The 23,713-nt window shown below is 29.1% G+C and overlaps 1 protein-coding gene across 1 annotated transcript; it reads left to right on the top strand.

The window, feature by feature from the left end:
• Positions 1-22,346, top strand: LOC129988753 (uncharacterized). Its single transcript, XM_056097020.1, has 10 exons — positions 1-444; positions 1,028-1,122; positions 2,532-2,700; positions 3,373-3,487; positions 5,647-5,789; positions 10,288-10,426; positions 12,951-13,092; positions 13,951-14,056; positions 16,020-16,118; positions 18,989-22,346. The coding sequence occupies exons 1-10, from the start codon at positions 258-260 to the stop codon at positions 22,081-22,083; spliced, it is 4,290 nt and encodes a 1,429-aa protein (XP_055952995.1). The 5' UTR covers positions 1-257; the 3' UTR covers positions 22,084-22,346.
• The last annotated feature ends 1,367 nt before the right edge of the window (positions 22,347-23,713 follow it).

Raw genomic sequence — 23,713 nt, 5'->3', positions numbered from 1 at the left:
CAGCGCCCGCCATTGGACGCCATTAACTGCATTGAACCGAGTCTTTTGACAACCGGTGACTCTGGTCAGATACGTTGTTGTGTTTATCGTTTTCTCCCCACGTGCATTGTATAAACGCGAGGTATTCATTAGTCATATATTACTATTATTACATTTTATATGAAATATTTACTGAGGAAGACATTTGTAAAACTGATTTCTGTGTCTGATTAGTGCTGTGAACTAAAATTGCTTAATAGACGGTGCGAATTGAAATAATGGCTAAACGGACAGCGCATATTTTGGAAGAAAAGTGGAGGTCTGATGATATTAGAACTGGAGAAGATGTTGATTTTTCTTCCCTTCTTTTGCCTGACGAGATTTTACAGGGGTTGTTGGCGGCCGGCTTCAAATACCCATCGCCTATTCAATTAAAAGCCATACCTGCAACTAGAATTGGTAAAGGTAAGTTTCATTTGATGATCAAACGAATATCGCTTTTCATCCTCACATGAATTTCTTTATTTGTATTCGATAGTTCTTAATTCTGTGAAAGAAAACGAAGGATTTGTTGATATAAATTGGTTAGCTTTTAAGATAGAAAAATGATTACATGCTGCTGACAAAATCAGTGTTTGATCGAATTTTTAAAAAATATTTAATACTTGAGAAAACCTGTATGGTGAGCATCGTGTAGATCTCTAAACAAACTTACTAAATTGTAGAATCATGAGAACGATGAATTAATTCTTAAAACCGAAAATAATGCTTTAATATATGCTCTCTTAAAACTTGGTATATATAGTAAGTGACATTTTAATTCATAAATAGAGCTTATATATGTTGTAAAATTTCTTTCGATAAATTTTTTTATTGATTATAAAATAGTTATCTAGATTCTTTATATAAAATGGCTGAATGTTTTTTTTTCTCCATCTTATTCAATCTTACTCACTGATAAAAAAAAGTCGATTGTTAAAAATGATATTGTTCCATATCTGCACCTGTAACAGAAATATTTGATCATTTTAGTTTTTCCTTATTGCAGATTTAATAATACAGGCAAAATCAGGAACTGGAAAGACTTTAGTGTTTGCTGTAGCTGCATTCAGCATGCTTTTAAAAGAAGCTAAACATCCCCAAGTAAGTATTTGTTTTGTTTTTAAATAATTTAAATGAATCATTAAAAATATTTTATAGGATTAGGCTTTAAATTATGGTATAGTTGCCAAACATAAATTTTTTTTTACTGCACAATAATTTGTTTGATGTAGCAATCTATAAAATTTGTTTTGTACAAGATGAAGGCTGTTTGACTAGCATTTTGGCAGTTATTGAATGAATGTTTGCAAATTTGTAATGTTAATATGTATTTTCCTCTAATTAGGTCTTCAATAGGCGACACCGTTTGTTCGGTACTATTGGTGGAGGATAAAAATAAAATTGCGTAATTATCGATTAGTGTTAAACTAATTATAATCCTGTGTGATTCTACTGAGTTGGAAAGTTATATTCTTTATAGTTAATCTCAAAAATAATTAAATGCTTCTTAGAAAGTAATGGATTTCAAAGTTTAAATTTTTATTTCTCTAATGAAAATATCTGTTTCATCATTGGTAGGGGTGATTGATTCATTTCTATACCCACCACCAAGCACCCCAACGAAATGCCTCTGAAGTGCATTTCGTTTGGGTGTTAAACTATGATAAACCAAATAATCGTTACTTTTCTTGTATATTTCTCTTCCTGGATTCTGTTCTTCTCTAATGACTATTAACATGGATATCTGAACAAATTTTTAGATTATAATGGAGAACTTGTAGGATTAAGTGGAAAGCTATAATCTTAAACAGAAGTTTCTTTTATTAGCTGAAGAAAATTGAATACAATCTCTGAATTGCTTGCCCTCTCAAAAAGTTACCTGAATTTAACATATAAGAATTCATTGAAAACCAAATGCTGAGTAATATTTAATCTAACAAATGGTTTATCTTCAAAATCCCACTTTCTCTTTTAAAAATGTAATTATGATCACAAAATTATAAAAGTTATACATGCTCATATTTATTTTTCATAATTTTTTAAATAAAATTTTTCGTTTTTAAAAATATATTATGCATCAAATTAGCATGTGAATTATTTGGTATTTTGTTGGATTTTTACTTCATACTAGTTTTCACGATTTTTCATGTGGAACCAGAATCGCCCCAGAATTTAACCTATGATAATTCTAAAGATTTTTAATTATAGTCATTGAAGAAATTTTTTTTCTGTGGTTGTAACTCTTTAATATTTACCATACATAATGAGGGATAAGTTTTTTAATTTTGCCTTTATTCAAAGTGGAAGTTCATTTCACTTTTGTATTTGCAAGCTGTTTAAAGCTGTGCTGGTAGATATTTGTTGCATTAAGTTGTATTGTCTTTTGCTTGTGTAAAATGGATTTTATGAAATCTTTCTTAGTATATAAAAATATAGTGTTAGAAAAATAAATTAGTATTTAGAAAATATATAAATGCTTACAGAGTTTATGAATGGTACTTTATCCTTAGGTATTAATTTTGGCACCTACTCGAGAAATAGCTTGCCAAATTTCCCAAGTTATCAGTTCTATTACTGCTGCATGCAAAGATATTAAGTGTCAGTATTGCATTGGTGGGCGTAAATCAGCAGATGATATGAAAAGACTTGAAAGATGTCAAATTGTTGTTGGCACACCAGGTAATTCAGCTTTTTGTGAAACTTCCTAATTAAAATTATTTAAGAAAATTATGATTTGAAAAACATAACAAATTTGGATTCAAATAACCATATTGTGCTTATTATTATTGTGTTTTGAAAAATGTTTGGAAATGGTATTGAATTCAGTTTATTATATGTTATTACTATGTTTTGTAGGCATTTATGACATTAAATGTAATGGAATGTTATATTATTTCCATAATCTGAATTGCTCTGAGAAACTAGAAACCTTATCTAAAACTGGAATAATGAGTAGTAGTATCCATATAAAATTAGAAAATCAAGAAAGTATGCAAAAGAACCTGTTGCTTCTGCTACAGTCTTCTGCTGGTAAAAAGTCATGAATATGATTTTAATTTGTTAAAAATGTTTTGATATAATTTTATGTGTTAAAGTTTTTGATCAAAATTCAGTATTACATTAGTAATTATAAAATTAAATTGTATTTAAAATAAAAAGTTAATTTTAATATTGCATTCTGTAATTCCCGAGTTTAGTGATCTAGAGTTACAGAAATTTAACGTTTTTCTGCGATGCAGTTGCTTTCTATGAGCAATTGCATCAAATTGCAACTGAATTGTTTTTGAATGTATTGCATTTCATTTCCTTTTCTTCTTTATTATTTTTTAAATTTTTATGTATTATATTTAGGGCGAATAAAATACTTGATAATGGCTAAGATATTAAGGACTTCTGGAATTCGTCTCTTTGTTCTTGATGAAGCTGATGTGCTTCTTAGAGAACCATCTTTTTTAAAAGATGTGGAGTAAGTTTTTTTTTAATGCTGTTTTTCCCTTTTTTAAAATTAAGCATTAAGGAATTCTTATTTTCTGTATATTATATAGATATTCCGATATTTTTTCCCAATTTAAAGATATTTTATATAATTTATCTATTGAAAGTTGTTTGTTTGCACAGAGGTTGTATTAGTTCTTAATATTGTATGTAATCTTTTCTAAAATCTATTGAGATACATTTATTATTTTATTTGAAATTTTTGTTAAATTTTCTAATGATTGTGCTTGATGCTATTAATTTAATGATTCTTAATATTTCATTATTTTAAATAGAACATTATTTTCTTTTAAAGCTATTGAATTGGTAATTTTAATCCTTTTGTTGTTGATACATTATTTTACTTATTGCCATTGAATTTAATCAATTCTGAATATTTTTGGAAAATTACTTAATCTATTAATGTTTCTGTTGGTTGTAACATTTTTTTTTCCATCGCATGATTGTTTTGAAATTATGACAATTAACATTTTTAAATCTTCCCCCTCCCCATGAGAAAAGTACCTTAATGATTAAAACTGTAAATTTTGTTTTCAGCGAAATATATATCTTGGAATAGAGTTCTTAACAGATTTTGACTTTCTTCTTTTTACTCTACTAATATTGATTTTTTTATTCTCTTACTGTTGTGTATATGGTTTGTTGTCTTTGCACCAAAATTTTTGATTTATATCAAATTTTGGATTAAATTAAATATTGGGAAAATATTTTAATCTAAAATACATACTGAATTCTTTTCACTATATGATTAAGGTACACATAAAAGATTTTATGTTGAAATATATATCAAATGAAGGAATTCTCCTATGTTTTTTTAGTTTTATTAGTTTGTTATATTGAGTGCATATAGATGTATAAATAACAGTCTAATTTCCAGTGTAGTCACTCTTTCTATTGTTTATTATTATTTATGAGGCAATGAGTGGAATTGTTTCTTAAAACCTTTCTTACATTCTACGTAGTAAATGTATTCCTCATCCCCCTATTCGCACACTTGCATAAAAATTGTGGATCTTGGGCAAGAGTATGGATGGCACAAATGTTTGGACTTTAATTTTCCCAAGTCCTAATTATGAACATTTTATCCTTCATAATAATAATAAAAAAGAGTATGTCTTTTAAGAACATTTTTTTTTAAGCAATTGAAAACCAGACAGGCACAGAAATACAAACTAGTACTGAAACTGTACCTAATTTTAACTATTTTGTTCTTATTAACTTTTTAATAATGTTTACTTGCACTTGGACAAGTAACAAAATTCCTGTGAATAAATTTTGTTCGAAATTTGATATTTACGAATTTTGTATTGGAGCACATAGCATATTTCATCTTTCTGACTCGGCTTTTTTCAGTATATTAGTAGAAAAATTCCAGAAATGTTTTTCATGCTTAGGAAGATTTGAAACATAGAAATTTATCAAAATTTTGAGTTCAAATTTTCTTTTTACATTTACAATAATTTCCTTTATTGGCATTTTTTATCTACAAAAGTTAAAGAATGAAAATACCATGAACTTTTTTCGGATTGAATTATATTTTTTTCTTTGTTTATCGACTTTTTGCCCACTCTATAATATATTTTAAAAAATTATTTGTCACTAGGGAGCAAAAAATAAACAATTAAACAGTTCCCCATCTATTCCCATCTTCCCCATTCTCATGCTCATTTTCAAGTTGTAATTATAGCTGAGGAACGACATGCAAGTTTATTTATAGATATTCATTTATATAAAAGCACAACTCATCCTGCAACAATTCACAAGTAATTAGCGGGTCATACTGCTGAGCTCAAAAGAGGCATAAAAAAAGTAGGAGATTGATATTTAACCTTTTCTTGCAAATGCTTGTATAAATATATTGCTTTTATGCCATGAAGTTACAATTCTTACTCTGTGAAGATATGAATTATTTGCTATTTCACAGTATTAAGTTGGCTACTATATTTATTACATTTTAACTGATATTGTGGAAACAAATCTAACAATTTTTGGCTGTTTTGTTTTTAAAAATATCAAATTTTGATTAATTACTTTTATTTGAGATATAAAATTTATTATTTTTTCTATACTAATTGTTTTGAAAACATATTATTAAATAGTGTGATAAATTCTTACAAATCTCTTTTCCAGTGACATTTTTCGCTCTTTACCACGAGACAAGCAAATAATTGCAACAAGTGCTACATATGCTAGTAAGCTGAAGAGATTGGTTGAAAAATACTTCCGACAACCCATCATAATTCGATTGAATAAACGAAAGATTGGATTGTTAGGTAATTATCAACTATTTTTTACAAATGTTTGGTAAATTTTTTTATTAAAACTCATTCCATACTCCTGTATACAATATTTAAATACAAAAGAGTGGAATTTTATTGTTTTCAAGGCAGGTGTATTTCAGTTTCTTTATCTTGTATCTAAAATAATTAAGTGCATGGTATGCACTTAATTAATTATGCACAGTGTGGTCATAAAATAACTTTCCTTGTTTTATGGTATCTACACCTAAATCCAAAATGAAACCACATTTCATATGCAGACTATGGTAGGTATGTGAAGATGAATTCTGCAGGGGAGGGAATTAGTGCCAATAGGAGAAATATTGGCTCCACTGTCGCGAACGACATTTTACATAATCGAAATGGATTATGTAAAATTACAAGTGTGTGTGTGTGTGTGACACAATCTCCATGTATTCCTTGTAAAATGGGTAGAGCAAACAACTTGTTAGTAGTGTTCTTGTTCTATTGATGTATGATTAATATGGACCCTACCTTACTTGAGTGTGCTTTACATGTAAAACTGTTCTCTGCTAGACTGTGTAATAAGATGTTCTTAAGCAATTTCGGACCCTTCGTAACCTGCTTCTGCTGCATAACGGTCCAATGTCTGCTGTAGCATTTAGAGTGATTTAAAAAATCAAGGAAACTTGTTCGCTTGGGATTATAGAGCCGGCAGAGGACGAAAAGCGTTACTAAAAGATGCAGTAACAGATGTTGCTACTGTGGTGTTTGATGACACAGGGATTAGCGGTAGTCCAAGCACTCATGCAGTTGCTTGCCAAACTGATAAGTCCTATGCTACTGTATGAAAATCTTATGCAAAATGTTGCATTACTATCCGTATAAGGTAACATGCTAGCGTTACAAATCAGAGATTATGAAAAGCACATCACTTTCTTTTTATGTTTCTTGTTTGAATGGAGATTGGCATTGGCTGAGGGAAAGATGAAATGAGGCTCAGTTTATTTGAATGTGTCTGTCAATACTCAGAACTGTTGTATTTGGGCATGCGAATGTCCGACAGTGAACCAAGAAATTCCATTGCATTCTCCAAAGGTGAAATGTGCAGTTTCATGACCAATTTCATTATTGGCCATACTTTTTTGAGAATTGCACTCAAACAGGTTCTATTACCTGCACCATTAATGGTTAAAAAAAAAAATATGAGCAAATGTTTCAAACATTTGTTATTCCACAATTAGAGCAAAGGCAATGCTTGGACTCAATCATTTTTATGCAAAATGCAGTGCAGCCACATATTCATCATTCAGTGCAGAGCCTTTTACGGCAACATTTTGGTACTCAGAGATTATATTTCCAGACGGAATGGCCACCCTGTTCCCGGGACAACACTACATGCGAATTTTGGCTGTGAGGATACCTGAAATCCATAGTGTACGCTGATTGTGTTCCGAATCTGCATGCCTTGAAGCAGTAGATATGACATGCTGTTGTGAACATTGAAACTGATATTTACTCACTGCAGTAAAGAACATTATACACAGTATGTAATATGTTGTACACAGGTAAGATCAGCATATTCAAAATGTTGCACGGCATCCAGGGAACTCTAATGTTGATGAATAGAAGATTTTCTGTGAATTTCATGAATTCATTCATAACTGTACTCCCACAGCACCAGTATATCCCCTAATGGTAACTTTTGGTATTAACACTTTGCCATCCACATGTCTTGTAAAAATTTCTTTACTTGGTGCCAGAAGCACTAATTAAGATTACTTCACTTGTCACCGGCAGTTTTGTTTTTGAGGCTATCGGAATATTATAAATTGTCAAGTTTTACTAATCTCATTGTTAGCAATACTTATGTATGACACCACTGGTGTCGCTGGACAGCATAGTGTTTTTTCTTTCCCTGCAGAATTTATCCTCCCATGCCATCCAGTGTACATGAAATTTGGTTTCATTTCGTTTGTTTTAGCTGTAGATGCTGCCAAACAAGGAAAGTTTTTTTATAAGGCCACCTCCGTATAAGGAATGTTTTGTAATTACAACTTTTGTCTGGGAGTGTATCAGTTGGTGATGAAAGTTTCGAAATGGTGAATATCATCCAAATGTTGCAGTCTCACTTTTATTCAGCTGTGTAAAAAAAAAAAAAAAACTGCTCAGCTCTGATGTAAGGAATATTTAAGCTCTTCCGATGCATAATGGGAAAGTTAGTTGATAGACTAAATGCTTATTCTGCGGGCAATTAGTAAGAAACAAAGCTCGTTCTAAGTCTATTTTGGATACTCATAGTAGTTATTCTTTGACTGACCATTGTTTTACTTTACATTTTTTTTAAAGGTTTCATTTATTTATTTTCAGTTTCTGAAGTTTTATAATTCTTATTACATTTAATTTAACAATAGAAATTATTTTTATTAAAATTATTTATTAATTTAAAAATTATTCTCAGTTTTTACAAAGCAAATTTCTAAATAGCATAGAAATTTTTAATGCTTATTATTAGAGGAATCTCTTTCCAGAAACAGCTCCTATTTATGAAACATATTTTTTCCTTCGTTTTTTTTTCTGTCATCTGCTTGCGTTGGAAGTTTGCTGCTGTTTCTGTTAACTCTGACATTACACTTTCATTTGTTCATTTCATCTGTAGTGTTGTGTAATTGGTAGTAGTAAGTTACAATTCGGCAGATTTTACACAGTTTTTTTTTTTAATGCATTCATTTTCTGTAAGAGGTTTCTCTTATTCTAAAGTAAAATATTTGGAAGTGAGCATTTTCTAATTTGTTCAAAATGAAAACATTTCATTAATCAATCAATCACCAATCTCTTTAATAAATTTCTTTGTTGTGGCAGATTTCAATGACAGAATCTAATATATAAAAATCTTGTATCACGGTGTTTGTGTACGTACTCCTCCGAAACTGCTCGACCAATTTTTATGAAATTTTTTATGTGTATTTGGTAGGTATGAGAATAAGTCGTAAAGTATATTTCATAACACTAGGTAATTATGGTGTTCTTATGCATGCGCAACAACGAAATCAATGCTTGCTTGAAATCGTCTCCACTGTGGCGTAATGTTGAAAAAGTTCAACTAAAAATAAACATGCATGTCCAAATGCTACAAGATCCATCTGCCAACAGACTAATTGTTAGATATTAGCAATGTGAAAAGTTGCTGTCTATGAAAATACTGGATGCATAAAATTGCCCACTAATTTCTGCACTGCCGTTGATTTGTTAAATGCCCTCGCTGATCGCATATTTCCTGACGTACGCACACAATACGTAAATCATGCGTTGCTGGCAGAAAGAGCCATTTTTGCAGCAAAAAATGTAGATGTCAACTATTTAAACTTCAAGATACAGCAGTCATTGCCAGGCAACTTGGTATCATACAAATTGATTGATACAGTTTGCGATACTAATGAAGCTGTAAATTATCCAACAGAGTTTTTGAACTCGCTGGATGTGCCAGGCATGTCGCCACACCTTCCACGACTGAAAGCTGGATCTCCGGTTATTTTATTTCGGAATTTGAACCCACCACATCTGGCAATGGCACGCCATTGGTCATTAAAAAATTGATGAAAACCGTTGTCGAAGCCACTATTTTGAATGGCAAATTCTGAACCGAAAATGTTTTGCTGCCACAAATTCCAATGATTGTCACAAACGTGCCAATTGAATTCAAACGCGTTCAATTTCCTATTAGATTGGCTCGCAATGACAATCGATAACTCGCAACACCAAACAATATCTGTTCGCGGCTTAGGTTTCGGCACACCATGTTTTTCAACGGACAATTATATGTGGCATGTTCTCGCGTGGGCAAACCATTGAACTTATTTGTGTGGCTAAAGACGGAGTGACAAAAATTATAGTACACTCAATTGCTCTTCAAAATGAATATTGATTTTCTTTATTCCATTTTTATACTTAAAGTGAAAAAAAAATATTTTTTATTCTAAAGTTTTAACTTTTAAGAGATCAAACAATGTAAATGTTTGTTACGTTTGAAATACATTGTATTAAGAAAATGAATGGTTTGTGGGGTTTTTTTTATATTGTTTTTGTTTTTATCGGTGATCATCACCTACAGTGCTCCATTCTTCTTTCTGTCATAGATCCCATCCCACGCACTTATAATATATTCGTTATTTTTTAATTAACAACCAAAATATTCACTAGAAATAATTTATATGGCAGAACAATGTTTGCCGGGTCAGCTAGTATATATATATATATTGACAGAGAGAGAGCAATATATACAGAATACATCTTGTTCTTTATTTTACAGATAAATTTTTTTTTAAACGCGATATTTGTATATTTTTCAATTTATTTTGTATCTTTGATATTTTTCATTTGAAGATGTTTTCATTTTCTTATCCGCCCCTTCCTATTAATGCTTATTAGTGCAAGTAATTTTTCATATTGATATCATTTACATTAAGTAAAACAAATTATGGTATTTTTGGTTTATTTCACTTGCAGTATATTTGAAATTATTTATTTTCAGGTATGGTTCACTATTACTGTGTAATACCTGTAAGTAATCTGCCAGTTGTAGCCTATAAATTAAAACTGGAAGCTTTGAGCAAAATTCTACTTAATGTGAAGTTTGGGCAGTGTCTGGTGTTTTGTAATATGGTTTCAAGGTAAGTTAGCTTGATTGTTATGAATATTAACATCATGTTATTCAGAAATAATTTTCAGATGGTGACAAAACTGAACAATGTAATAGGAAATTCTCATTTTACTCATTATATTGGATTGTTGATAAGTCAACCTATCAAGCTACTAAATAAATTTATAACTATGTATTTCCATGATAATTTTATTTTTTCTTTATTCAAAAGTATCTTAAATGTTATGGTAAAAAGAATGCTTTTTAAAACTTAAAAGATATTTTTGAAATGAAAATATTATGCTTAACATAAATATGGTTGCATGTTTATCCATTATTATATTTATCTGATTCCCCCTTCCCCTAATTTATTCAAATTTATTTTTACTATATTTCTTAAAGATTATAAAAAATAATTTGAATACTATATGGCATATATTATCTTTTGTATATTAGTGTTTTCTATGTGAACTAGCCAGTTTTATTTATTTTTTACTTCATTAAATGTCATAATTTAAAAAAATTAGAATTTTTTACAATTAATGTTACTTGTAGACTTTTTAACTTTTTCTTATTTTTGGAACAGTATTTTATTTTTAATATTAACACTTCATAAATAAAATATTTATTTGTATTAAAGTAGCTGAATATATCCTGTAATTATATCTACTCTTGTTAATTTAAAAAATCTTTGTGACCTCCCAACTAGAATTAATTTCATAATGTTAGTTTTGGAAAATTAGATTATATCTCTTTAAAATTTTAAATTTATAAACTTTTAACAATAATTTATAATTTAAGTTTCTGAATTATTTATCTATATATGGAAACTGAATAACTTATTAAGAGTTCTCTTCTTTTGGTAATTTTCAGTATTAAGGAATTCTTATCCTTTTTATTCAGATTTAAATAAGATTATATATATATAATATAATATGGGATTTTGACAAAAGGATGCTGAATTGGTGTCATGATTTGAACAAAATTCTGAAATCTGTTTCCAAATTAGCTCTCATTATATGAGGATTAATCTAACACAACTGAGTGATTTGATACTAAAAAAGAATACTTTCAGGTACCTGATAAGTGAAGTGAATGTCAATTTTCTTCAGAATGTACATAATTAACCCATAGTATTCGAAAAAGAATATTTAAAAAAAAAGTCCATTTAGATCATCTTGGTAGCAAAATAAATAAATGAAAAATAAAATAAAAGGGGAAGAATACTGAACTTAAATAAAATAAATGCAGACGAAATATTTAACTAATTTAGTTACAAAAGCCAACCATTCAGTACATAAAGCTTCTTCACATGCTTTATTTTAGGTATTGTCTTGTAATTTCGACCAGAGAAACCTAAATTCAGAACTTGATCATTGTATATACACAATTAGTAAATGCTAAATCTATTATAGCTTAAGCATTCTCATGTTATTGCTGAACTTAATTTAAAACACAAATTTCAATAAATGTCTTTTAAACTATATTAAAAACATTAAGATAAAGAATAACTAAAATAAGTTATTCTGAATTTAGTCATTTTTTTTTTTAAAGAATATTGTTAAATAGATTTTATATAAGTCTTTAAAAATATTTTTGAGCCCTATATATTATTTTTTAAAAAAATTGTAAAAATGTGAAAATAAAACTAAAAAAAAAAAATCAATATTATTCCTTGACTTAAAACATAGCTAATGAATTATATATATAATATCAGTTGGAAATTGTTTGGAGTTACGGAATATATATTGTTACAAAAGATATACGTATATAATATATTATAAAAGATTCCATCCAGCGGGTAAAAAAAGTTACTACAGGCTTCTAATAACTCTGTATTCAAACTGAAATGCTAATAACAAAATAGACAATGTATAAACAACAGCACAAGCACTCACTTTGTTCAATTCGTTCGTTCTTCGCACAACTATTGGCCAAATCAATACTGATTGACGTCAGCTTTTTCTCTCACCTTATTGTAGTTGTTTTATTTGTTACAGGGCAACAAATCTTCTGAAAAATTGTTCTTTGCTCTTAATTGGTATATAGCCAAAAATCGAATTTCCGGAACTTTCTATTTTGGCTGCAAAGATGGGGTCATCGATTCAGCATCCATTAGAGCTAGCTTATAAAACTTTCTTCCTTAGCAGAAAGTATACTGCACTGGCAAGCAGCATTATGAATTCATGAAAATGTTAAGTTAGACAGAACAAAAAAAAAAGCATTGTTTTAGTATAGTTACATAAGTGAAATGTTGCTGATCAAATAGTTGGATGTTATTCGTTAACAGGTTTGCGAGATGGAGTGTCAAGGGTAATTTTTGACATTTGGTAAAAGATTACAAATAAGATACATCCTCAAAAAAGCCCTGGTTTCCAGCAAAAATGAATCTAGTTAAAACTCTTTAAAAAAATGACTAGTGGAATTTGCACTTCCAAGTTCTTGTTGTAAATCTTTGATATTTTTTTATGTGCCACTGTCTTATTTTTACATTTGTTTGAAAATTATTTTTATAAAATGCTTTCTTAGTAATCTGCTTCATCCTCAATTTTCAGAGTCGAAAATTTATGTGTTGAAATAAAAAATATGGGGTTTGCTACATCTTTTATTAGTAGTGCAAGGGAACAAGAGGATAGATTGAAAGCCATTGAGATGCTGAGACGATTCAAGTGCAAAGTACTTGTTGCTAGTGATGTTGTAAGTATTTTACTTCCTAATTTAGATGAATGTTTACATATTAATTCTGAAAGATACTGTTTTGCTTTTATTTAAAATTCCTTCATTTGAATTAGTGGTAGGCGTATAATTGATTTAATGTGATTTTTTGGTAACAAATATTCTATGCAATTATTCTTTGTTTTGCACTATTTTCTAATATTGTTTCCACATTTTAGCACAGTGTATTTTGGCTTGCTTCTCATAAACTAGAATCGAGTGCATTTCTCCAATTTGCGATCCAAAATTTGAAATTGGGAATAAATATTTATTTCATTGTGGTATAAATCTGAAATGGTTAAATTGAACTTAGAATGAACTTTTGATTTTTTTAGTTAGTCATTTAACTTGTATGCACTTTCTTTTATTAATAAATAAATTCCATTTGAAAGTAAAGAAATTTTGTGCTCTTGATTTTTCTTTTAGCCTTGCCTTCTACAATTTTTTTATGTGTAATACTTTATAAGTTATAGCTTTTTGATTAAAATTTATTTCAATTATTGTATATTTCAACTTATTGTCCCCTGCATTATTTACATTTAAAGAAAATAAGATTCATTAAAGCAGATGAACTAGTGAAAGTTATTGCATAAGTTAAAACTATTCTTTTCTTGAATATATATTTTAAATTTATTTATTCTTATAACATTAGGTGTGTTTTAATGCTGGCTACTATTCATATTTTGCACTTCAAAAATATTATCCCCCCCCCTGCTGGATTTTGATTTTTTACAATTATTAATAATTTTATTGAATGAGTGTATGTATATTTCGATTCATTTGAGCTCTGTTAATAATTTATAATGCACAATTAATCTGAAATATTTTTTTTAATTGCAGTCAGCTCGAGGCATTGATGCTGAAAATGTTGATTTAGTTATAAATTTCGATATACCAAATCATCTAGATATATATTTTCATCGTGTTGGCCGTGCTGGAAGATATGGCAAGTATCTACTATGTTTTTGTTTATTTATTTACTGTTTTGAAAGTATTGTAGCTTAGTGTAATAACAGGTATAACTTATTGTTCTTGTTGCTTTAATATTATAAAATTTAATTTGATAGGATCTTATTTTCTAAACCGGGAATCTTTGTCTTAAAAAAAAAAGTAAAATAGAATCATGCATAAGTGTTTATTTTTATCTTTATATATATTTAAAGAATTAAATGAAAAAATTTTCTTTTATGACTTTTTTACATTCTCACATATGTAGTATAGAATATGTAGTGGTCATCAAAAAATTTGAACTCGAGATTTTGATGAATCTGCATGCTTTTTTTACCTCTCTGAGTTCGGAAAACACATTTTTAAAAATGACGTCCACTCTGTTACAAAGATAACTCAAAAACGCTTTGAGCTAGAGCTGTTGAAAATTACACTAAATTTTCAGATTTCTATCATATTGTGAGTAAACTCTATTCAGAAGTCTGCCTGTTAAGTTAACATAATAATTGTGGAACAAAAAGAGTGATAAATAAACTTCAGTTCACAGATTTAACATCCATAGTGTATGTGCCTGTCGAAGTTTGAACCAAATCCAATGAGGATTTGACTATCTGGTGGTCTGTTTTTCCTGAAACATGAAAGCGTGATAATTAAAAAAAAAAAAAAAAAAAAAAAAAGCCATGACATTAAGATATCAAATTTGGTATTGGATTTTGTGCACTATTGCATGTGCAGTTTTTCGTCAAATTTTTGTTTCAATCACTGAAGAAAATACGTCTAAAACACAAATTCGATATTTGGATACTATTAACTCATGCCAGGGATTAATCACCAATAGATTCAGTAAAATTGTCAAATTCACTCCAAAGGTCAATATTTCGTACCTATTGTATGCCAATGTCACATAAGGTGTTCACAGGCATAACAAGTTTATTAGAGAGTATGCAATTAAGTTTTGGGAAGACCACTTTAGTTGATTTATTTGTTATCCGTTGAAGATAAGGTATTTGTTTAGTGAAATGTTGGGGAAACAGAATTCCATAAAGTTTTAAGTAAAATGCTATAGTATATAAGATAAAGAAGGTATAATCAGTTTATTTTCTTAACAATATTTGTAACCTTTCTTTTATTAAGCATAGTTTTATAGAAATAGCCTCTTCTCAATTTATATATGCCAGTGTAAAATATTTTTTACAACTTATGCCTAAGAGAATATGCAATTATGACTTTGGATGGAATGATTCAAAGAAAATAAATTAGTAATGAAGTAGGTAGATTTGGGTTACCAGGAAGTCTTCATGTGAATGTCAGAGTAAAATTACTGAAGGGCAAATCATGTTTCATAAATGAGATAAAATATTTGTAAATATTAATTACTGTGATGATGGAAAGTGTATGAAATCTTATTTACACTATTTATTGTCCAACCAGTGATTATCTGTTGTTAAGTAAAATTTATGCACTGAAATTTATTTGCTGCCATGTTTCTTTAGAAAGATGATTACTTTTTGAAATCTTACATGTGCTTTCAGATTTTAATGCCTTTTCAAAAAAAAAAAAAAATTCTAGGCACTTTTTAAAGCTTTATACAAAATTTATATTCATTTACTCAATTAAATTGATTCTGTTTATTGTGAAAGTTATTATTTCTTCATTTTAAAATTCTTTCCTGATGTTTAGTCTTGTTAAATCATATTTATGATCATGCAGAAATGCATACTGTCTTTGATTCAAATAACTATAATAAATAATGATATACTTCCAGTTTCTCATGAATTCATCTGAAAGGCATTAATTTTTGTTTGTTTTTATTTTATTGGTGTTTTCTTTCTAGAATTAGATACCATTGTATTTTTCTGCTGTACTTCATTTATAATTGAAAATAAAATAAATCAAATGGTTTCTTTACTTTAAAAAAATGTTTTTGTTTTAATTGTATGTGTATCCTTTTTCCTATCCAGGTTCGAAATGTGCAAATGTCTCTTTAATCACTAGCAATGAAATTGAATTATATCAGCAAATGCTTAAGGACGGAAACTTCAAGGGTTATTATTTACCAGGTTAGTTTTCGTATTTTAAAGTTCTATTATTTAGCCATTAAAACAAATTCATTTTTTTTTAAAGTTTAGATTTTAAAATTTGTTGCAAAAATCTATGCAAGCAAGAAATAAGCCCTATATTAATGTACAGTGCTTGCCTAAAATATTTTTTTCTCAACTTTTGCAATAGCTACAGGTGTTTTCTTTAAAGAGCTGTTCCTATTATTGACCCCTTAAGTGTTGTTCTATGTACTATAAACTATGTTCATATGTACATTGGTCACTTCATTTCTCATTTATTCTATGGGCCCACATTTGCCCTTTGACAGTCTTAGTTAAAAATTTAATTCCTGCTAAAATCAGCTACATGTGGGGCTTGATAAATCTGTGAAGAATCAAATTTTCTCCTGCTGATTGGTTTGAACATCTAGATATTCTCGTCATCAGAACTCAACTAAATGTGCTTGTAACCATTACAGTCTGAACTATTGGATGGGTATTTACAAATCATTATTTCCTTTTCAAAATAATTCCTTTATTAAACACAGTGGTTTTCTCTTAAAATTTTATTAAGAATACTGTTCTGATGTGAAATTTTGATTTCTTATTTGTTGATATCTATTCAGTTTGTATAAACATGAGTATTTGAAGGTTTAATAATTTTTTGTGGCTCAGAATTATGAAAGAAAAGAATCATAAAATGCATAAAGTCATTGGTTTTGTTGCTTTTTATTATAAATTTATTTTGCTAAATGCATTTTTATAAAAAAAAAAATCTAAGTAGTTTTATTATTATTAGCTTTTTTGTTCTAAATAGATTTTTTAAAAATATGTTCTGTTTGTAGGATTATAATTGAACTGTGCATTTCTTTTGAAAGGAGCTTTAAGTTATGATGTTCATTCTATTTAACATCAAGCATCTTAAAACAATTCCTTATTGATAAAAGTTTGAAATAAAAAGTTGTATTTTATTAACTTCTTCTGAAGCTTCATGAGCGTTACTTTGGAATAAAATCCTGTAATTTTATTCTGGCAAATACCCAAGATGGCACCATATACTCCAAACTTCCAAATCATATTCATTGTGGCTGGTTTAATGTATACTAAACCTTCTTTTTAAACTTTCTATCAGATTTCTCTAATGAAAAATGAAAAAATTAGTTTGGTATCCAAAGATATATTGCTACCTGTTCATCAATAAAATATTGTTATAGAAAGTATCCAAAAATCATCCGTAGTCAGGGTTGCCACACCACCTTGAGAAACTGGAAAAACAAAGGGAAATTTGAAATTTTTTTTTAAATATAGGGAATTTTAAGTTTCTTCACTATTTTTTCCTATCTAAAACATGCTGTTCATTATCTCTTAAGATTACAAGATTAAAATATTGTAATCATCTCTTCCAAAAACAAAACAATGCCATTTGCGATCTTGTAATGTTGAAACTTAACACCTTTTCTACTCCTTTTTTTTTTCTGTATAGATGAGACCAATTTCGATTTGTGAGACAGTTGTTCTTTTCCTGTGAGATTCCCGAATTGCAGCTAATGAACATGCATGAGATTGTAATTATGTGAAAGATTAGAATATATTTCTCTGGTGGGAATAACAACCATTCAATCTGCAGATGCATCATGGTGATATTTAGTCACTCGCACATGAATTTATTGAAGGATTTGTTTAGCATTTGAGAAATGCTCAGCTTATTTAGAGTAGATAATTTTTTTAAAACAATGGCTGCTAAAAATCTGTATTTAATATGAAATAATAAGCCTAAGTAGTATGAGAAAGCAGATAATTAGTAGTTATGCCAAAGAATGGAAACAAAATTGCATGTCAGTTCAAAAAAAGTGTTTATTAATATTAGACTTTGTATTCAAAAGGAATGAAAGAGAAAGTGATATATCAGTTCCAAAAACATAAAATTTAATGTCCGAAAATAAACCAATTTCGAACTTTTGAATTCAAGAATAATCATTTAAAGCTGAATTTTTATGGACATTAAAATTTGTTGCATCACGTTCATCCTTTAACACATCCAATGATATATCGGAAATATTTTGACTGAAATAGCTAAAAAATGTTGTACCTTTTTTGTTAAGAATTAGTTACATAAAACTGATAGCTGAAAAATCTGTTGATATTGATGCCCAAATATATGAGTTGACAAAAATGAATAAATAAATAAAAATGATTTTGCTTTGTAATGTTTTTTTTTTTTTAAGTTATCATTAAATGATTTGTGTCATAATAACAAATATGTTTTGTGTTTTATTTCTCCCGAGTCCGTAATTTTGTGTGACTTAAAATTAAAGAGCATAAGAGGTAGTATATCCCCCTAATGTATAAACTCTAGATAATAAATAAAAATTAATTTTTTTTTCTATATGCAAATATAAACTTTTTAATATGCTATTATTTCAAATAATGTTTAAAGTTCCTTCTTTCCATGCTTTTTTCACTTCTTAAAATCATAACACTATAATATGTCATTGCTTTATATCATATTCACCATTTGCATAATCTTCAGTATGGAAAAAAATTAAATGGTTGTATGCTTTCTTTGAGTGTTCTCCTGTCTTTTCATTGAACCTGATGTGGATGACATAGTTAAAAGTTGTGAAAAGCAGTAATACGTTTTTAAAAAAGTAATCAGAAAATTTTCATTAAATAGAAATTATTTTTCATTACATTGAAAATAAATAACATGCAATTGCCATCATTGCATGTTAGTCAGTAGTCATCATCATTACAAATCAAGATTCTTTAAGAAGTTTCTCAAAATCTTATTTAAAAAGATTGGAAAAAAGTGGAATATAGAATTTTGAAGGGCTTATATTTTTTTTAATTGAAATTATGATTTTATATGCATTTATATTTATTATTTTCAGATAATGTTCCTTCAGATCTGATTAGTATGGAACCACCTGAAACATCAAGTGATGAAAGCAGTTCTTATTCGAATAGTGATGCTGAAGATCTAAATGAAAATGGAGAAGCTCAACAGGAAAAGACCAATGATGGTAAGAATATTGAAAGCAAATCCAGTTCCGATTTGGATAGTCATGCTGAAGATCTCAATGAAAATGGATATGCTCAACAAGAAAGGACCAATGGTTTTATTGATGGTATTCAGTTGAATAGCAAGAATGTTGAAAGCAAATCCAGTTCCGATTCAGATATTGATGTTGAAGATGTAAATGAAAATGAAAATACTCAACAAGTAAATACCAAAGTATTTGATTTAAATTCCAATCCTACAAGTTCAGACTATGTTTTGAGTAGTACTTCTCAATATGTAGAACCGGAATTGTATAAATCTGATCCATCTGCCTTTCGCAAAATGAGGCAGCAAAAAGAAATCACTGAAGTAATTGTTGCAGTGGAGGAAGAAAATAGCAAGTTAAAAGTTAATGGAAGCAATATTGGAGAATTGTGTGTAAATGATGAACTAGTAGGGAAAAAATTAGATCAACAGAACTGTGCAGCATCAGTGATAGAAAATACTGAAAATGGTTTATCTGCTCATATCCATGGATTAAAACAAAATGCTGATACAAATTCTTATCTTGTAGATCTTGAAAAATCATTGAAAGAAAAAATTATTAATGATAAATTATTAGTAATGAATAATGGATGCAGTACCTCTAAAAATTATAGTAATCCCATATCAAAGGAATTAATAAGTTCAGTCATCACTTTTATTGAAAAGTATGAAGATTGTTCCACTTCTAATTCTACAAAATCTTCTCAATCCATTGACGTTGAATTAAAGGATAATAAATTGTCACCTGTATCCCTTATATCTTTAAGATCAAATTTAAGCCAGTACTATTATAATACATATAAAGAATTTATAGGAAACATTCCAGAAGTCTGGATCAAAGAAATAGCTGCAGAATATAGAAAAGTGAAAAATGATATTCAAGTATTAGAAATTGGAAGTCAAAATGATTTGAAGCAGATTGATGATGAAAATAAGATTCCAGATTCTAATCTTAATTTGCAACATCCACTATTTAGTACTCCTAAAACAGAAGCACTGTTTGAATCTGATGAAGAATCAAACAGTGGTGATGAGAATAAGCTCACTGAGCATTTCAATTTATTCCTTAAGAACATGCATTCAAAAGAGGAAAAACACTTCTCTGATACAGATGCAGATATTATGATAAACAGTAAGCTAGCTACGTGTTTGCTGAACGAAGAATTAATAGAACAGTTAAGCTTTGATAAAGAAATAGCTGATAAAAGTAATGAAAAGACTATTATAAATGATGCAAAATCGGATTCTGATTTGGATGCATCAGTTGAAATCTTGTATGATTCAAGACAACAGGGAATCAAAGAAGAGGAAATTATTATAGATGATACAAAATCAGGTTCCAATTCAGATGCATCGGTTGAATTCCTGTATGTTTCAAGAAAACAGGGAATCAAAAAAGAGAAAATTGATATAGGAGACCCTTTTGTTGAAAAAAGTTCCATACCAGAAAGCAGGTCAAGCTCTGATTCAAATTCAGATACTTCAGTTAAGGGTAAGGATACAATGGATATGCTCGATGAAGCATTTAATAACGATAGAGTTGAAGGTTATAATGAGGAAATGGTTGATGAAAATAATGAAAAGGCTATTATAAATAATGCAGATTCTTCTGACCAAATCCTGTATGATGCACCCCCAAAGAGAAGGAGACCTCAATTTGAATATCAAGACAATGATGGAGCCTTTGATAAATTTGTGAACAAGGTTCTTATATATGCAAAGGGCAAACAAAATAATGCAGACCCCAGTAAGGATACCGAAAATTTGTTCAAATTTTCTACTGATATGCAGAGTACTGGTGTAGGTTCCAGTAAAGATACCAAAAATTTGTCCAAATTTCCTCCTGAAATCCACAGTACTGATAAGTGCATTAAACGCATTACAAAAGTGGATACTAAAAAGCATGCTGAGTCACCAGGCAGTAGAGAAGAAATAATTAAAGCTCGGATAGATGATGAAAAAGTAATGCAAATTGGAAAAAAGGAACTAGCTAATATTAAGAAATCTTCAAAACCCACCAGCTACTGGACAAAGACCATACTAGGCCCTAATCAAAATAAAATCACAAAATTTTATTATTCTGAGACTGAGAGTGGTGTTGATGAGTATTCCAAAGAATCTCAATCTAGCCTTCAAGATGGACATCAAAGAAAAGCTCATAAAGAGGGTAAATTGGTAACAAAAACTGATGGTGGCTGCAGAGCAGAGCTTATAAACAGACCTGTTGAAAAGAGAACTCTGATTTATAATTCTGAATCAAGTTCTTCTGAAACTGATATTAATTGTGATCAATATTCCAAGGTCTGTGATATTTATCCCCAAGATAGACATAATATAAAAAGAAATCCTAAACCTTTTGGATTTGGTTATTCTAATGACACTTTAAACCTATATTTAAATCCAGCATGTACAAGACCAAGCTCTGAACCACGTCATTCCAGTCCATCACACATTTCTAATCCATACAATAGGCTGTGTTCTCAGCAAAGCCAAAATCATAGAAATCAAAGTGCGTGTCATTCCAATTATCAAAGGCAGCTGCCATGTGGTGTTTCTGGTCTATGCAATGACCAATGTTCTCGACAAAGCCAAAATCGTATGAATCAAACAGTACGTCATTCTCGTTATCAAATGCAATCAGCAACTAATGGCCCTAATCCTACCTATCAAAAGTATCCTCAAAAAATTCTGAATCATAGAAACTCTACTGGTGTTTCAACTGATCATTTTAATTCCCCCAAAAATGTGTGTCCATCAATAAGTCGTCTGCAGTCAATTCATGAAATGGAACCATCGCATAATGATTTTAATCCATGTGTTATGCCTTCTCAGCACCCTTGTCATCCACCTAATGAAAGTTGTCAATCGCTAGCATGTGCAGCTTGGTATGACATATTTTGTAAACAGTGGCAGCTCTGTAATCAATCTGAATATTTCTGACATTGTGAATGTGATATGATTACAAAAGAGGTAGGTTTCAATTTTGCCCATTTGAAAACTTTTTTTCATCTTTTATAAGTTTTATGTTTCAGAACAATATAATGTGTAACTTTTTTTTGTTTGTCCAGAAAACTTTTCTGAATATTGTCTTTTATTGTATTAGTTTCTTCTTCTACCAATCAATATTTTTGAAGTTGTAAATGGATATGATTGTAAAAGAAATTTCAGTTTTTGCCTGTTAGAAAACTTTTTTTTTTTCTCTCTCTCTCTCCTCTTTTATAAATTTTGTGTTTCAGAACACCATTTGATGTGTGTATTGTAGTTCATTATTGTCATTATCTGTAACATTCAAACTGCATGTTCTAAATAAAATAATTTTCAAAAAATTATTATGACTTAGTCCAGAAAATCTTTTTTGACTTTATTGAATTACTTTGTTTGTTTTTGTACTCAATTTTGTTAATTTTTCAGTATTAATGACAAGTTTACATACAAAAAAATCTAATAACTGCATAATGTGTCTGTATCGATATTTTATAGATTAAATTGTGAATATCAAATTTAACGTAGAAATACGCTAAAAAAGAGATTTTGTGGTTGGGTATGAATCAACTTTAAAAATAAAAACTTCACTATTATTTTTTTCATCACAACTTCAAACAGCAGCAGAATCATTCCTATTTTACAATTCCTGCAAATGTGACTATATTATTTATTTTATTTCAATTCAATGGTTAGAAAATGAATTGATTCTTAATAACTTTCACATCAGCATAGTAGTTAAATAAATTTTTAATTGTATGGAAGATGTTAATTACATATTTTAGAAATTCAAAGTATATAATAAAAAATTCTACCATCATTTAAAAAAAATTAAAGATTCAATTTAATCAAATATATTTCACAGAAAGACGACAGTTCACATAAACATTAATACATTTTTTATTCTGAAAATAATTTTTCGTGGTTTTGATGACTATTGACTGGTGTTAGTATCTCTTCATCTTCTGATAATTTTTGTGCGAATTTCTTCGTATAACATTTTGTTAATAATGAATATTCAGAGGATTCCAAAAAACCGGTTTTTCATGAATAAAACCAATTAAAACCGATTTTTTTTTTTTTTATCACACGACCATATAACTTTTTTTTTTTTTTTGCCGTCTTTTTACAGAGAAGGGGTGATTTGGAAATACGTTTACAAATTAGTTTATGTTGATCGCGCTATTCTTGGAACTACGTCACTACCAAAGCCATACGCGATTTGTTGAATTTCGTTTGCGAACGATTTTTCCGTCTCTACCGTCAAGTTTCAAGCAAGTTGAAAAGAGTTGACGATGACGAAAATCTTGCTTCACGGCTGCCTACGGGCATGAACGGAAAACTGCCCACGGAAGTGTAGACCAGGAGAGATTTGCCGATGAGGTGGCAAGACAAATCCGACAGGGGGGCAAGCACAGTTTCTCTCATTTGGCTTCGAAGTAATTCATAACTAATTTTTACATTTAATGAAAGGAAATCAAGAATTATATAGCCTTTTTTTAATTCAGATACTAATTCTTTCTTTAATTATTAAAAATTTACAAAGTTATTTGTATAAAATTGTTCTCAGTTTCTTACTGACCATCAA

This window comes from Argiope bruennichi, chromosome 10, assembly GCF_947563725.1.
Source record: "Argiope bruennichi chromosome 10, qqArgBrue1.1, whole genome shotgun sequence".
Lineage (NCBI taxonomy): Eukaryota > Metazoa > Arthropoda > Arachnida > Araneae > Araneidae > Argiope > Argiope bruennichi.
This window is presented reverse-complemented; position numbering and strand designations above follow the sequence as displayed.

What these genes read in the sequence shown, in the direction of transcription:
- LOC129988753 (XM_056097020.1), top strand. Translation starts at nt 258, where the DNA reads ATGGCTAAACGGACAGCGCATATTTTGGAAGAAAAGTGGAGGTCTGAT. An exon ending in TTTTGTAATATGGTTTCAAG is followed by an intron (nt 10,427 to 12,950) that starts GTAAGTTAGCTT and finishes CTCAATTTTCAG; the next exon opens with AGTCGAAAATTTATGTGTTG. An exon ending in TACTTGTTGCTAGTGATGTT is followed by an intron (nt 13,093 to 13,950) that starts GTAAGTATTTTA and finishes TTTTAATTGCAG; the next exon opens with TCAGCTCGAGGCATTGATGC.